The 13450-nt window shown below is 34.4% G+C and overlaps 1 protein-coding gene across 1 annotated transcript; it reads right to left on the bottom strand.

Moving 5' to 3' along the window:
- Positions 1–91: 91 nt before the first annotated feature.
- Positions 92–5507, bottom strand: LOC136674333 (trace amine-associated receptor 6-like). Its single transcript, XM_066650294.1, has 2 exons — positions 4528–5507; positions 92–143 (listed from the first exon to the last, which is right to left on the bottom strand). Exons 1-2 carry the CDS (start codon positions 5505–5507, stop codon positions 92–94), a joined length of 1032 nt encoding a protein of 343 aa, XP_066506391.1.
- Between the last annotated feature and the right edge of the window lie 7943 nt (positions 5508–13450).

The following is a 13450-nucleotide window of genomic DNA, read 5'->3' as shown; positions in this document are numbered from 1 at the left end:
ATCTACTCTACGTCTATTACATCAATTCACTCAACAAATATACTTGATAATGCATAGACTATTCTATTTTCGATCAGGCTGCGATTTACAATCAGAAATGCTCAGGGAGCAAATGAAATCTTGATGAAGAGGACTCATATATCCTTCAGGTCATGACCTTTTTCTCCTTTATTTTCTAGTCATTTTGCTTTTCCTTACATCACCCATCAATTATTATGGACACTGTTCTCTCCATGGCCAACCCCTTCTTATCACGTTATAAACTTGATAAGCCACACACATATTCTGAGGCCTTACAAGGCTGTTGACAAATCAAAGGGAAAACCTGGGCACAGTGGGAAAATTATTCTGAAATTAAGGCCCAATAGTGTCTCTCAGTTTCATTTTTGAAAGAGAAACATGATCTTGATTATAGGACTTTATCTCAAAGACCTGACACCTGTAGAACTACTATAATTACACAATTACACAATAACATTATGACCACATTCTTTTTTTCAACACTCACCGGCCATTTTCTGAGACTCTTAAAACTGAAAACTCTAAAAATGCCATAAAAGAACCACTTTTGGCTCCATAAAGAGCCACGTTTTGCTGATCTGTTTAAATGGTTAAAGAACTTTAAGATCAAGTTATGGATTAAAAAGGTTCTTCACATTCACACATCCCTTAAACACGCATGGTTCTTTATATATCCACAACCCACATCATAGCTGCTATTTGGGCCTGTGGGGGTCCAGACATATGAGAGGGGCCAAACAAATATGTACAGCAGTCTGTAATAATACACACTTAAAAATCATGGTCATACAAATGTTCTTTAGTAAAGATTATTATCAGTGAAGCTGAGAGAATGGGCAGTGAGTTTGGGAAGAAAGAGATGGTCATAATGTTGTGGCTGATTGGTTTGAGTCATTACAACAAATCCAAACTACTGGCAAACATAGGTGCCTCACCATGTAATGTCCAGTATGTAAGCACCATCACATTCTCTTTATTTGGCTCTTTTCATCACCTAGTAAACCTTGGAAGGGCCTAAATTAGACTTTTCATCTGTTTTTAACACCATCACTCCTCACATTCTTCTGGATAAACAGAGGCAGCTGAATTGTCCCCTTCTGTACTCTACTGGGTCTATAATGTCCTGTCCAAAAGGAAACAATATGTGAGGGTAAATGTATGTGACCCCATTTTGAACTCACATGGATCTAGCAATTTCACTGAACAAAGCTGGACTGCTCCTTACTCAGCTACTATCACTTCATAAATAATACTTAGAATTCAGTAGAATGGGTGCACAATGGGCCTTCATTCTGGGAGAACATAAGGGGGGGTTATCCTCAAACTACTGACTGTAGATTGGGTCAATGCCATGATTTTAAGAAACTCACATATATGCTATGTTTTTTATATTATATAGCACAAAGGTTTAATAAAGCCCCTGCTCTTTGATCGTATAGGCCCCCCAATGCTGACAATTTGTATTGGAATCTGTTAGCCAATTTTCCAAAGTTCTGTTCACAATGAAATGCCTCTATATTACAGATTTCTGATATTTTAAAATCCAAGATTGCAGTTCATATAATGGTCAAGGAGTTTATCTGTTACCTGTTTATAAGCCTATTCATGATTGTGGTGACCATACCCTAGATCACACATTGATTCTTTACATTTACATTTACATTTATGCATTTGGCAGATGCTTTTATCCAAAAATACCAGCATCTGCATATATGGATTCTCTGGTAATAAAATGAAAACTGAATATACTCTTATATAGTGTTGAGTATTCATTCTGTTTTTGCTACAGCTGTGGCCCAGTGCCAATGTGTTATTACTATTTTACAGCAGTTCAGTCTCTTAAAGCTTATTCAAACACTTCTCTAACAAAACCTGCTGTGACTCTTTAGCAGTAACTTGCAGAGTTTAATTTTTCATTCTTGACCTTTCTTGTTTAAGCTGCCCCATGAAAGTCAGACAATATGATTTTTTTATTATTATTATTATAATTCATTGATTATATTTATTGTAGAAGGGTTGTAAACAAATGGAATAATTCATAAGCTGCAATATCAAAAACCTTTTTTGGCCAAACTTTAGGATGCTGTTTTTTTTTTAAATTATTATTATTATTATTCATTTATTTTTCAGAAAGTTATAAAGCTATTGTAAGTCAAGGTATATCTGAACAAAATCCCAAAGGTATCCCTTGCATCATCATACACCTGCTTATTTGTCACCTCTGATTGTTCAGCCTCCACTGATGAGATTGTTTTTCCCTGTTGCTTCGAAACAGGGCTTGAAGGTGTTAACAAGTTCCCCGGGGACTTGCTACAGAGAGGTAAACATTGTTCTAATGGGCAATCTAATGTTATTAATAATCTTTTATAATAAATATAATAGCATTAAATTGTCTCATGAGAATAGGGTAGAATCACAGTTCATTTAACCAAGATAATGCCTCTGATATAGAGATGCAAACATAGTTCGCTTTAAGGTACACTTCCATGGTTTTTCAAATATAAATAATAAATAAAATAAAATGAAATAAAATAGTTAAGCCAAAGCATTCATGAAATGATTATTGTACCTATAATGATTAAATCAATAAATACATCAATTAAATGATACACATTTATTAGAATTATTTAGATTTATTGCTGATCATTTTGTTTATTACTAGATCAATGAATTTAATCATTACAAACTAGTAAAATATTTGATCACCACTTAAACAAAAAATATTTGATTAGTCTGGGAGTGAAAGAGGACATATATACTGACAAGATATACTTAAGGATTCTGAAATAGTTAGGATCCAGGCCATCCATGTTGATATTATTGGAAGGCCCCTTTCTGGAAAATATGCCCCTAATTAGAGTGAATCAAAAAGGCTTGAGGTTTTAGTACTAAAACAGCAAACACAGGCCTCTGTTGATTTTAGGACATCTGAAAACGGAAGTAATTCTGTAAACATGTCCAGATATTAAAACCCTTTGGGGTCTAAGGACATTTTCTCAATTTTCTGAAATTCACCTTTAAAGTACTTGTATTATAATATATTGCCCACATGTTTTGTATCAAAATGTTCAGAAAAATCTCAGCTCTTTTGTTAAGAGAGGCCCATGTGGCCTAGGACATTTTTTGAAGAGATAATCTGTCTCTAACCCTGAACAACTTAAATCCGATTTTAGAAAATCTTTATGTTTCTTATGATAACATCACTTTACTCGTGTGGATGAATTGTTTTGGTGATTGAAATAGTTTTATCAGAGTCTTAAAAACAAGTGAATCCACCAGTTAGACACGCCGAGAGGCAGAGGAGGTGTGTTTCAACTTATACATAGGCTCGTAACTCGGGAGGTACAGTATTGCTTACAGTCTTGCGATAACATACATTACAAAGAGCAGTTTCTGCACATTCACAGAGTGTTTGAACTGTATTTTTGCTCTGTGCTATCGCTAAGATATTAATAGAAACATTGTGAATGGTTGTTGATGCGCTGGCGCATTCTTCGACCCCAGAGGGTTACGCTTTCAATGTAAACTTTTAAGAATCTAAACTCTTACTGAAAAGAACTTGTTATTAACCTAGCACTGAAAATCTGGTTACTTTCTAAATAATAGAACTACAAAAAGATGGCATTATGGCCTTGTTTTGATATTTTGACTTATCATGATCTGAACAATTTAAATGAATACATTGTAGTAAATAAGTAAATAAACATGTAGATAAATGAATACAAATATTTATGCAGTACATGTATTAAACTCAAAGTATACATGACATTTTACAAGGATGATTTCCTCTACTATTTGATTTGAATATTTTAACTATATATTAATTGAAACACTCAACACACAAGTGCACTCTTTTTTTAATTCTTATATTTGCTGCACAATCAAATCAAAAGGGAAAAGGCCTTGAGATTCTGTTTATGATTTAGATTTCAGATTTTTTTTTTCTCTATTTCAGTTAAATTCTTTGATCACTGTAAATTCATCAAACTTCAGTGTTACTAATTTACACAATAATATTATATACTACAGAAAAATACAGTTGTCAATACCTACAAACTAAAGCCTCAGCGTCATAGCTTACACTAGGTATACAATATACTGCTTAAATCATGGAAAGTGAATGGTCAAATAATGGGTTCCTGAAGACAACAGCCTGCAGGTCTAAAGCTTTGAACTAGAAACTACATATAATTGAGAGATTTAGAGATTAAAATATGATACAGTGTATGAATATTGAATGTTTTTGTTTGTAAGTACACACTGTAACCTGGTCTCATCTGCCAGGCAAATAAAGTTCTAAATAATTTGTGCTCTAGAATCAAATTAAACATTAAAACTAAGGACACATATTTTCTACATAAAGTATAATATCATTTTGAGATTGAGAAACAATAAGTGCTTGTCTGCTGAGACCCTGCACACACTATGAAACAATCTCAGAGTTCACCTGAAGCCAAGTTGAAAATCATAAATGTTCAGGGAACAAATTTAACCTCCCATGGTGACACACATATTCGACAGGTCAAAATATACCTAGAAGTTGCTCTAAACCATGGATTAAAAATGGCATACATTAGTGGATTCACTGAGGAGTTAATGTATATCAGCCAGCTAAATATAGTCCATACCATAGAAGATGATGTAAAGCTTTTATCTGACAGGGAGTTTAAAAAATATGGTATCCAACAAGCAAGATAAGCAAAAATGATGATGCCTAGTGTTTTTGCAGCTTTGGTTTCAGAAGCACTAGGAATGTTGGCTCCATGTTTCTGAGAGGCCCCATTTTTCATAGCTCTGATGGATTTAGCCTGATGTCTGGCCACCTTAAAGATTATAGAATACAAAACTATTATAATAGAAGTTGGTGTTAGGAAGTTAACTACAACATCAACAAAGACCCAGGAGTATTTAACAAAAAGCACACATTCCCCATAGCATCTGGTGGATATAGAAGAGGAAAGTAGGTGGTCATTAAAGTACATAAAGTTAGAAATGTAGAAAACACAAAAAGACCAACTCAGGATTATACACAACAGAGTTTTACAAACTGTGACTCTTACGGAATAAAGCAGTGGGTCACTGACAGCAATGTATCGGTCAACTGCGATGAGTGTCAGGCTAGAGAGTGATCCTGTTGTTGAGACAAATGTGATGAGTAAGAAAAATGTGCATGCCAGTTTCCCAAGGTACCAGCAGGAGTCTATCAGTTGCATTATATTTCCAGGCATAACAATCAGTCCCACAAGAAGATCAGCCACAGCCAGAGAGAGGATGAGCAGGTTGGTTGGAGTGTGGAGCTGCTTGAAGTGAGAGATGGAGATGATCACCAGCAGGTTCAGAACCACAGTGCACACAGATATACATGAGAGAACAATGAACAGAAATATATAAGCGGGGCCTGTTTGGATTTCCTTTATACAAGATGAGTTGACGTCAGGAAAGCAGTACTGGACAGTGATGTTTTGCCTATAATCTGAATTTTCCATGTCACTTAGATAAAAATATGCCAGGTGAATTTATCCTATTTGGCACTGCTGCTGAACTGAGGGATTTGCCTTTTGGGCTTGTTCCTATATACCTCAGACTGGATCCTCCCAGTAATATTTGATTGGCTAATTTGTCTAAAATCAGAGACTTCAGGGATGTGATTTTTTTTATACATCATTTGTAAATAATGAAAAACAAAATCATATCATATATGTTTTTATTAGCTTTCCTCACTCTTTGCTTTATTGACAATATTCAGATACCCAGACAAATATAAAAACAGCTGCATTTTCATGCCAGTCTAGTAGGGGGCTTTTAAATAGAGACTTCAAAACACCACATCACATAAGACAAACACTGTTGTTTAATCTCAAATCACCATAGTCCCTCAATAATGTACTACGCAAGTCATGAAATTATTGAATCTAGACCTTAAGATTGCATTATATGTTTCTAATACAGCATCATTCTCTGCAGACATGTCTTGAGTTGTACATTTTTATTACACAGAAGAATGGTGTCTTACGAGCTCTTATGGAGCCCGCAGAGAGTGTCAGCCAATTATTGCAGTAATAAATTTATTACCATGGACTCAGGAATATTAGACTTCTTGAATCCCGGAGATGAAGTAATGACAGACTGGTGTTTTTTAATAAGACAATCACTGTCTGAAAAGGAAGTCACGTTAGTAATGCTATCATTAACTAAAAAGGGTGTTCAGCTAACTGAGGAACTAGTAACTGCCACTAGAAGTATTGCAAATATTAGAATCCATATGGAAAGAGCAATTTGATGTTTAAAAATGTATTAAATACTGTCACAGAGTCTGGTGTGCTAGGAAAATTTGTTCATCAACTGTATTTGTTTCCATGCAAGGATCGTCTGTTAGAGTTGCACTGTAACACTTCTCCAGTAAAGTATTATTGGCTTGGTAGAATCTTTGTCAAAACTCTCTCTAAAATCTTTGTGTGACAGATGATGTGGTGTGTTTGGGAGCAATTGAGAGCCTACAGCACTGCCCTTGCAGTGGTACCTCTGACCTATGGTGTCTGAAGTTAATCTCAGACACCATCAGTTTCTTGATGTCCCTAAATCCCACATGGGATGTTCATCTGTACATGTAATCCCAGTCTTTCTGCTGACCACTGCATTTTGCACCTGAAATAGTGATAGTAACTTTTTTCAGCTCTCCTGTAATGCTCAACTGTCACTGTGATGGAAGCTTTTGCTGGCACAGTAGTGATACCATCAAGCATACACATTCAGTATCTTTGATTAAAGCAACACATTTGTATGAAATTCTTTATTAATTATAGATTTTTAAGTGGCACTGATTTCATACATCTCTTTTCAGCTTTTTAAATTGTTTTCTATTTAAAACAGTTACAGAAAGAAACTTCAGATATTTACCTTTTTTAACTGGAGAGAAAATATAACATACCTTTTAAAGGTAAACATTATCTTTAATGAACATTAATGTACCTGTACAGTACCTCAATTTCTAAGAGTGTATATATGATTTCAGAAGTTTAAACTATAAACAACAAATTAGTAATTATATACATAATTTATTATTTTCAATGCTTCACTGAAAACATGGTATATCTGAGCTTATCCCTACCTTCTATTCTATTCCAATCTATTCCATACACTGTTTATCAATTAGTAGGTCACACTGCAAAAGAGTAAAATATTTGATCACCACTTACACAAAAAATATTTGATTAGTCTGGGAGTGAAAGAGGACATATATACTGACAAGATATACTTAAGGATTCTGAAATAGTTAGGATCCAGGCCATCCATGTTGATATTATTGGAAGGCCCCTTTCTGGAAAATATGCCCCTAATTAGAGTGAATCAAAATGGCTTGAGGTTTTAGTACTAAAACAGCAAACACAGGCCTCTGTTGATTTTAGGACATCTGAAAACAGAAGTAATTCTGTAACCATGACTAGATATTAAAACCCTTTGGGGTCTAAGGACATTTTCTCAATTTTCTGAAATTCACCTTTAAAGTACTTGTATTATAATATATTGCCCACATGTTTTGTATCAAAATGTTCAGAACAATCTCAGCTCTTTTGTTAAGAGAGGCCCATGTGGCCTAGAGCATTTTAAGAAGAGATAATCTGCCTCTAACCCTGAACAACTTAAATCCAATTTTAGAAAATCTTTATGTTTCTTATGATAACATCACTTTACTCGTGTGGATGAATTGTTTTGGTGATTGAAATAGTTTTATCAGAGTCTTAAAAACAATTGAATCCTCCAGCTAGACACACCGAGAGGCAGAGGAGGCGTGTTTCAACTTATAAATAGGCTCGTAACTCAGGAGGTACAGTATTGCTTACAGTCTTGTGATAACATACATTTGAAAGAGCAGTTTCTGCACATTCACAGAGTGTTTGAACTGTATTTTTGCTCTGTGCTATCGCTAAGATATTAATAGAAACATTGTGAATGGTTGTTGATGCGCCGCACATTCTTCGACCCCAGAGGGTTACAACTTCAATGTAAACTTTTAAGAATCTAAACTCTTACTGAAAAGAACTTGTTATTAACCTAGCACTGAAAATCTGGTTACTTTCTAAATAATAGAACTACAAAAAGATGGCATTATGGCCTTGTTTTGATATTTTGACTTATCATGATCTGAACAATTTAAATGAATACATTGTAGTAAATAAGTAAATAAACATGTAGATAAATGAATACATATATTTATGCAGTACATGTATTAAACTCAGTGTGTACATGACATTTTACAAGGATGATTTCCTCTACTATTTGATTTGAATATTTTAACTATATATTAATTGAAACACTCAACACACAAGTGCACTCTTTTTTTAATTCTTATATTTGCTGCACAATCAAATCAAAAGGGAAAAGGCCTTGAGATTCTGTTTATGATTTAGATTTCAGATTTTTTTTTTCTCTATTTCAGTTAAATTCTTTGATCACTGTAAATTCATCAAACTTCAGTGTTACTAATTTACACAATAATATTATATACTACAGAAAAATACAGTTGTCAATACCTACAAACTAAAGCCTCAGCGTCATAGCTTACACTAGGTATACAATATACTGCTTAAATCATGGAAAGTGAATGGTCAAATAATGGGTTCCTGAAGACAACAGCCTGCAGGTCTAAAGCTTTGAACTAGAAACTACATATAATTGAGAGATTTAGAGATTAAAATATGATACAGTGTATGAATATTGAATGTTTTTGTTTGTAAGTACACACTGTAACCTGGTCTCATCTGCCAGGCAAATAAAGTTCTAAATAATTTGTGCTCTAGAATCAAATTAAACATTAAAACTAAGGACACATATTTTCTACATAAAGTATAATATCATTTTGAGATTGAGAAACAATAAGTGCTTGTCTGCTGAGACCCTGCACACACTATGAAACAATCTCAGAGTTCACCTGAAGCCAAGTTGAAAATCATAAATGCTCAGAGATCAAATTTAACCTCCCATGGTGACACACATATTCGACAGGTCAAAATATACCTAGAAGTTGCTCTAAACCATGAATTAAAAATGGCATACAATAGTGGATTCACTGAGGAGTTAATGTATATCAGCCAGCTAAATATAGTCCATACCATAGAAGATGATGTAAAGTTTTTATCTGACAGGGAGTTTAAAAAATATGGTATCCAACAAGCAAGATAAGCAAAAATGATGATGCCTAGTGTTTTTGCAGCTTTGGTTTCAGAAGCACTAGGAATGTTGGCTCCATGTTTCTGAGAGGCCCCATTTTTCATAGCTCTGATGGATTTAGCCTGATGTCTGGCCACCTTAAAGATTATAGAATACAAAACTATTATAATAGAAGTTGGTGTTAGGAAGTTAACTACAACATCAACAAAGACCCAGGAGTATTTAACAAAAAGCACACATTCCCCATAGCATCTGGTGGATATAGAAGAGGAAAGTAGGTGGTCATTAAAGTACATAAAGTTAGAAATGTAGAAAACACAAAAAGACCAACTCAGGATTATACACAACAGTGTTTTACAAACTGTGACTCTTACGGAATAAAGCAGTGGGTCACTGACAGCAATGTATCGGTCAACTGCGATGAGTGTCAGGCTAGAGAGTGATCCTGTTGCTGAGACAAATGTGATGAGTAAGAAAAATGTGCATGCCAGTTTCCCAAGGTACCAGCAGGAGTCTATCAGTTGCATTATATTTCCAGGCATAACAATCAGTCCCACAAGAAGATCAGCCACAGCCAGAGAGAGGATGATCAGGTTGGTTGGAGTGTGGAGCTGCTTGAAGTGAGAGATGGAGATGATCACCAGCAGGTTCAGAACCACAGTGCACACAGATATACATGAGAGAACAATGAACAGAAATATATAAGCGGGGCCTGTTTGGATTTCCTTTATACAAGATGAGTTGACGTCAGGAAAGCAGTACTGGACAGTGATGTTTTGCCTATAATCTGAATTTTCCATGTCACTTAGATAAAAATATGCCAGGTGAATTTATCCTATTTGGCACTGCTGCTGAACTGAGGGATTTGCCTTTTGGGCTTGTTCCTATATACCTCAGACTGGATCCTCCCAGTAATATTTGATTGGCTAATTTGTCTAAAATCAGAGACTTCAGGGATGTGATTTTTTTTATACATCATTTGTAAATAATGAAAAACAAAATCATATCATATATGTTTTTATTAGCTTTCCTCACTCTTTGCTTTATTGACAATATTCAGATACCCAGACAAATATAAAAACAGCTGCATTTTCATGCCAGTCTAGTAGGGGGCTTTTAAATAGAGACTTCAAAACACCACATCACATAAGACAAACACTGTTGTTTAATCTCAAATCACCATAGTCCCTCAATAATGTACTACGCAAGTCATGAAATTATTGAATCTAGACCTTAAGAGTGCATTATATGTTTCTAATACAGCATCATTCTCTGCAGACATGTCTTGAGTTGTACATTTTTATTACACAGAAGAATGGTGTCTTACGAGCTCTTATGGAGCCCGCAGAGAGTGTCAGCCAATTATTGCAGTAATAAATTTATTACCATGGACTCAGGAATTTTAGACTTCTTGAATCCCGGAGATGAAGTAATGACAGACTGGTGTTTTTTAATAAGACAATCACTGTCTGAAAAGGAAGTCACGTTAGTAATGCTATCATTAACTAAAAAGGGTGTTCAGCTAACTGAGGAACTAGTAACTGCCACTAGAAGTATTGCAAATATTAGAATCCACATGGAAAGAGCAATTTGATGTTTAAAAATGTATTAAATACTGTCACAGAGTCTGGTGTGCTAGGAAAATTTGTTCATCAACTGTATTTGTTTCCATGCAAGGATCGTCTGTTAGAGTTGCACTGTAACACTTCTCCAGTAAAGTATTATTGGCTTGGTAGAATCTTTGTCAAAACTCTCTCTAAAATCTTTGTGTGACAGATGATGGGGTGTGTTTGGGAGCAATTGAGAGCCTACAGCACTGTCCTTGCAGTGGTACCTCTGACCTATGGTGTCTGAAGTGAATCTCAGACACCATCAGTTTCTTGATGTCCCTAAATCCCACATGGGATGTTCATCTGTACATGTAATCCCAGTCTTTCTGCTGACCACTGCATTTTGCACCTGAAATAGTGATAGTAACTTTTTTCAGCTCTCCTGTAATGCTCAACTGTCACTGTGATGGAAGCTTTTGCTGGCACAGTAGTGATACCATCAAGCATACACATTCAGTATCTTTGATTAAAGCAACACATTTGTATGAAATTCTTTATTAATTATAGATTTTTAAGTGGCACTGATTTCATACATCTCTTTTCAGCTTTTTAAATTGTTTTCTATTTAAAACAGTTACAGAAAGAAACTTCAGATATTTACCTTTTTTAACTGGAGAGAAAATATAACATACCTTTTAAAGGTACACATTATCTTTAATGAACATTAATGTACCTGTACAGTACCTCAATTTCTAAGAGTGTATATATGATTTCAGAAGTTTAAACTATAAACAACAAATTAGTAATTATATACATAATTTATTATTTTCAATGCTTCACTGAAAACATGGTATATCTGAGCTTATCCCTACCTTCTATTCTATTCCAATCTATTCCATACACTGTTTATCAATTAGTAGGTCACACTGCAAAAGAGTAAAATATTTGATCACCACTTACACAAAAAATATTTGATTAGTCTGGGAGTGAAAGAGGACATATATACTGACAAGATATACTTAAGGATTCTGAAATAGTTAGGATCCAGGCCATCCATGTTGATATTATTGGAAGGCCCCTTTCTGGAAAATATGCCCCTAATTAGAGTGAATCAAAATGGCTTGAGGTTTTAGTACTAAAACAGCAAACACAGGCCTCTGTTGATTTTAGGACATCTGAAAACAGAAGTAATTCTGTAACCATGACTAGATATTAAAACCCTTTGGGGTCTAAGGACATTTTCTCAATTTTCTGAAATTCACCTTTAAAGTACTTGTATTATAATATTTTGCCCGCATGTTTTGTATCAAAATGTTCAGAACAATCTCAGCTCTTTTGTTAAGAGAGGCCCATGTGGCCTAGAGCATTTTAAGAAGAGATAATCTGCCTCTAACCCTGAACAACTTAAATCCAATTTTAGAAAATCTTTATGTTTCTTATGATAACATCACTTTACACGTGTGGATGGATTGTTTTGGTGATTGAAATAGTTTTATCAGAGTCTTAAAAACAATTGAATCCTCCAGCTAGACACACCGAGAGGCAGAGGAGGCGTGTTTCAACTTATAAATAGGCTCGTAACTCGGGAGGTACAGTATTGCTTACAGTCTTGTGATAACATACATTTGAAAGAGCAGTTCCTTCACATTCACAGAGTGTTTGAACTGTATTTTTGCTCTGTGCTATCGCTAAGATATTAATAGAAACATTGTGAATGGTTGTTGATGCGCCGCACATTCTTCGACCCCAGAGGGTTACAACTTCAATGTAAAATTTTAATAATCTAAACTCTTACTGAAAAGAACTTGTTATTAACCTAGCACTGAAAATCTGGTTACTTTCTAACTAATAGAACTACAAAAAGATGGCATTATGGCCTTGTTTTGATATTTTGACTTATCATGATCTGAACAATTTAAATGAATACATTGTAGTAAATAAGTAAATAAACATGTAGATAAATGAATACATATATTTATGCAGTACATGTATTAAACTCAGTGTGTACATGACATTTTACAAGGATGATTTCCTCTACTATTTGATTTGAATATTTTAACTATATATTAATTGAAACACTCAACACACAAGTGCACTCTTTTTTTAATTCTTATATTTGCTGCACAATCAAATCAAAAGGGAAAAGGCCTTGAGATTCTGTTTATGATTTAGATTTCAGATTTTTTTTTTCTCTATTTCAGTTAAATTCTTTGATCACTGTAAATTCATCAAACTTCAGTGTTACTAATTTACACAATAATATTATATACTACAGAAAAATACAGTTGTCAATACCTACAAACTAAAGCCTCAGCGTCATAGCTTACACTAGGTATACAATATACTGCTTAAATCATGGAAAGTGAATGGCCAAATAATGGGTTCCTGAAGACAACAGCCTGCAGGTCTAAAGCTTTGAACTAGAAACTACATATAATTGAGAGATTTAGAGATTAAAATATGATACAGTGTATGAATATTGAATGTTTTTGTTTGTAAGTACACACTGTAACCTGGTCTCATCTGCCAGGCAAATAAAGTTCTAAATAATTTGTGCTCTAGAAACAAATTAAACATTAAAACTAAGGACACATATTTTCTACATAAAGTATAATATCATTTTGAGATTGAGAAACAATAAGTGCTTGTCTGCTGAGACCCTGCACACACTATGAAACAATCTCAGAGTTCACCTGAAGCCAAGTTGAAAA

This window comes from Hoplias malabaricus, chromosome 18 (assembly GCF_029633855.1).
Source record: "Hoplias malabaricus isolate fHopMal1 chromosome 18, fHopMal1.hap1, whole genome shotgun sequence".
Classification (NCBI taxonomy): Eukaryota; Metazoa; Chordata; class Actinopteri; order Characiformes; family Erythrinidae; genus Hoplias; species Hoplias malabaricus.
This window is presented reverse-complemented; position numbering and strand designations above follow the sequence as displayed.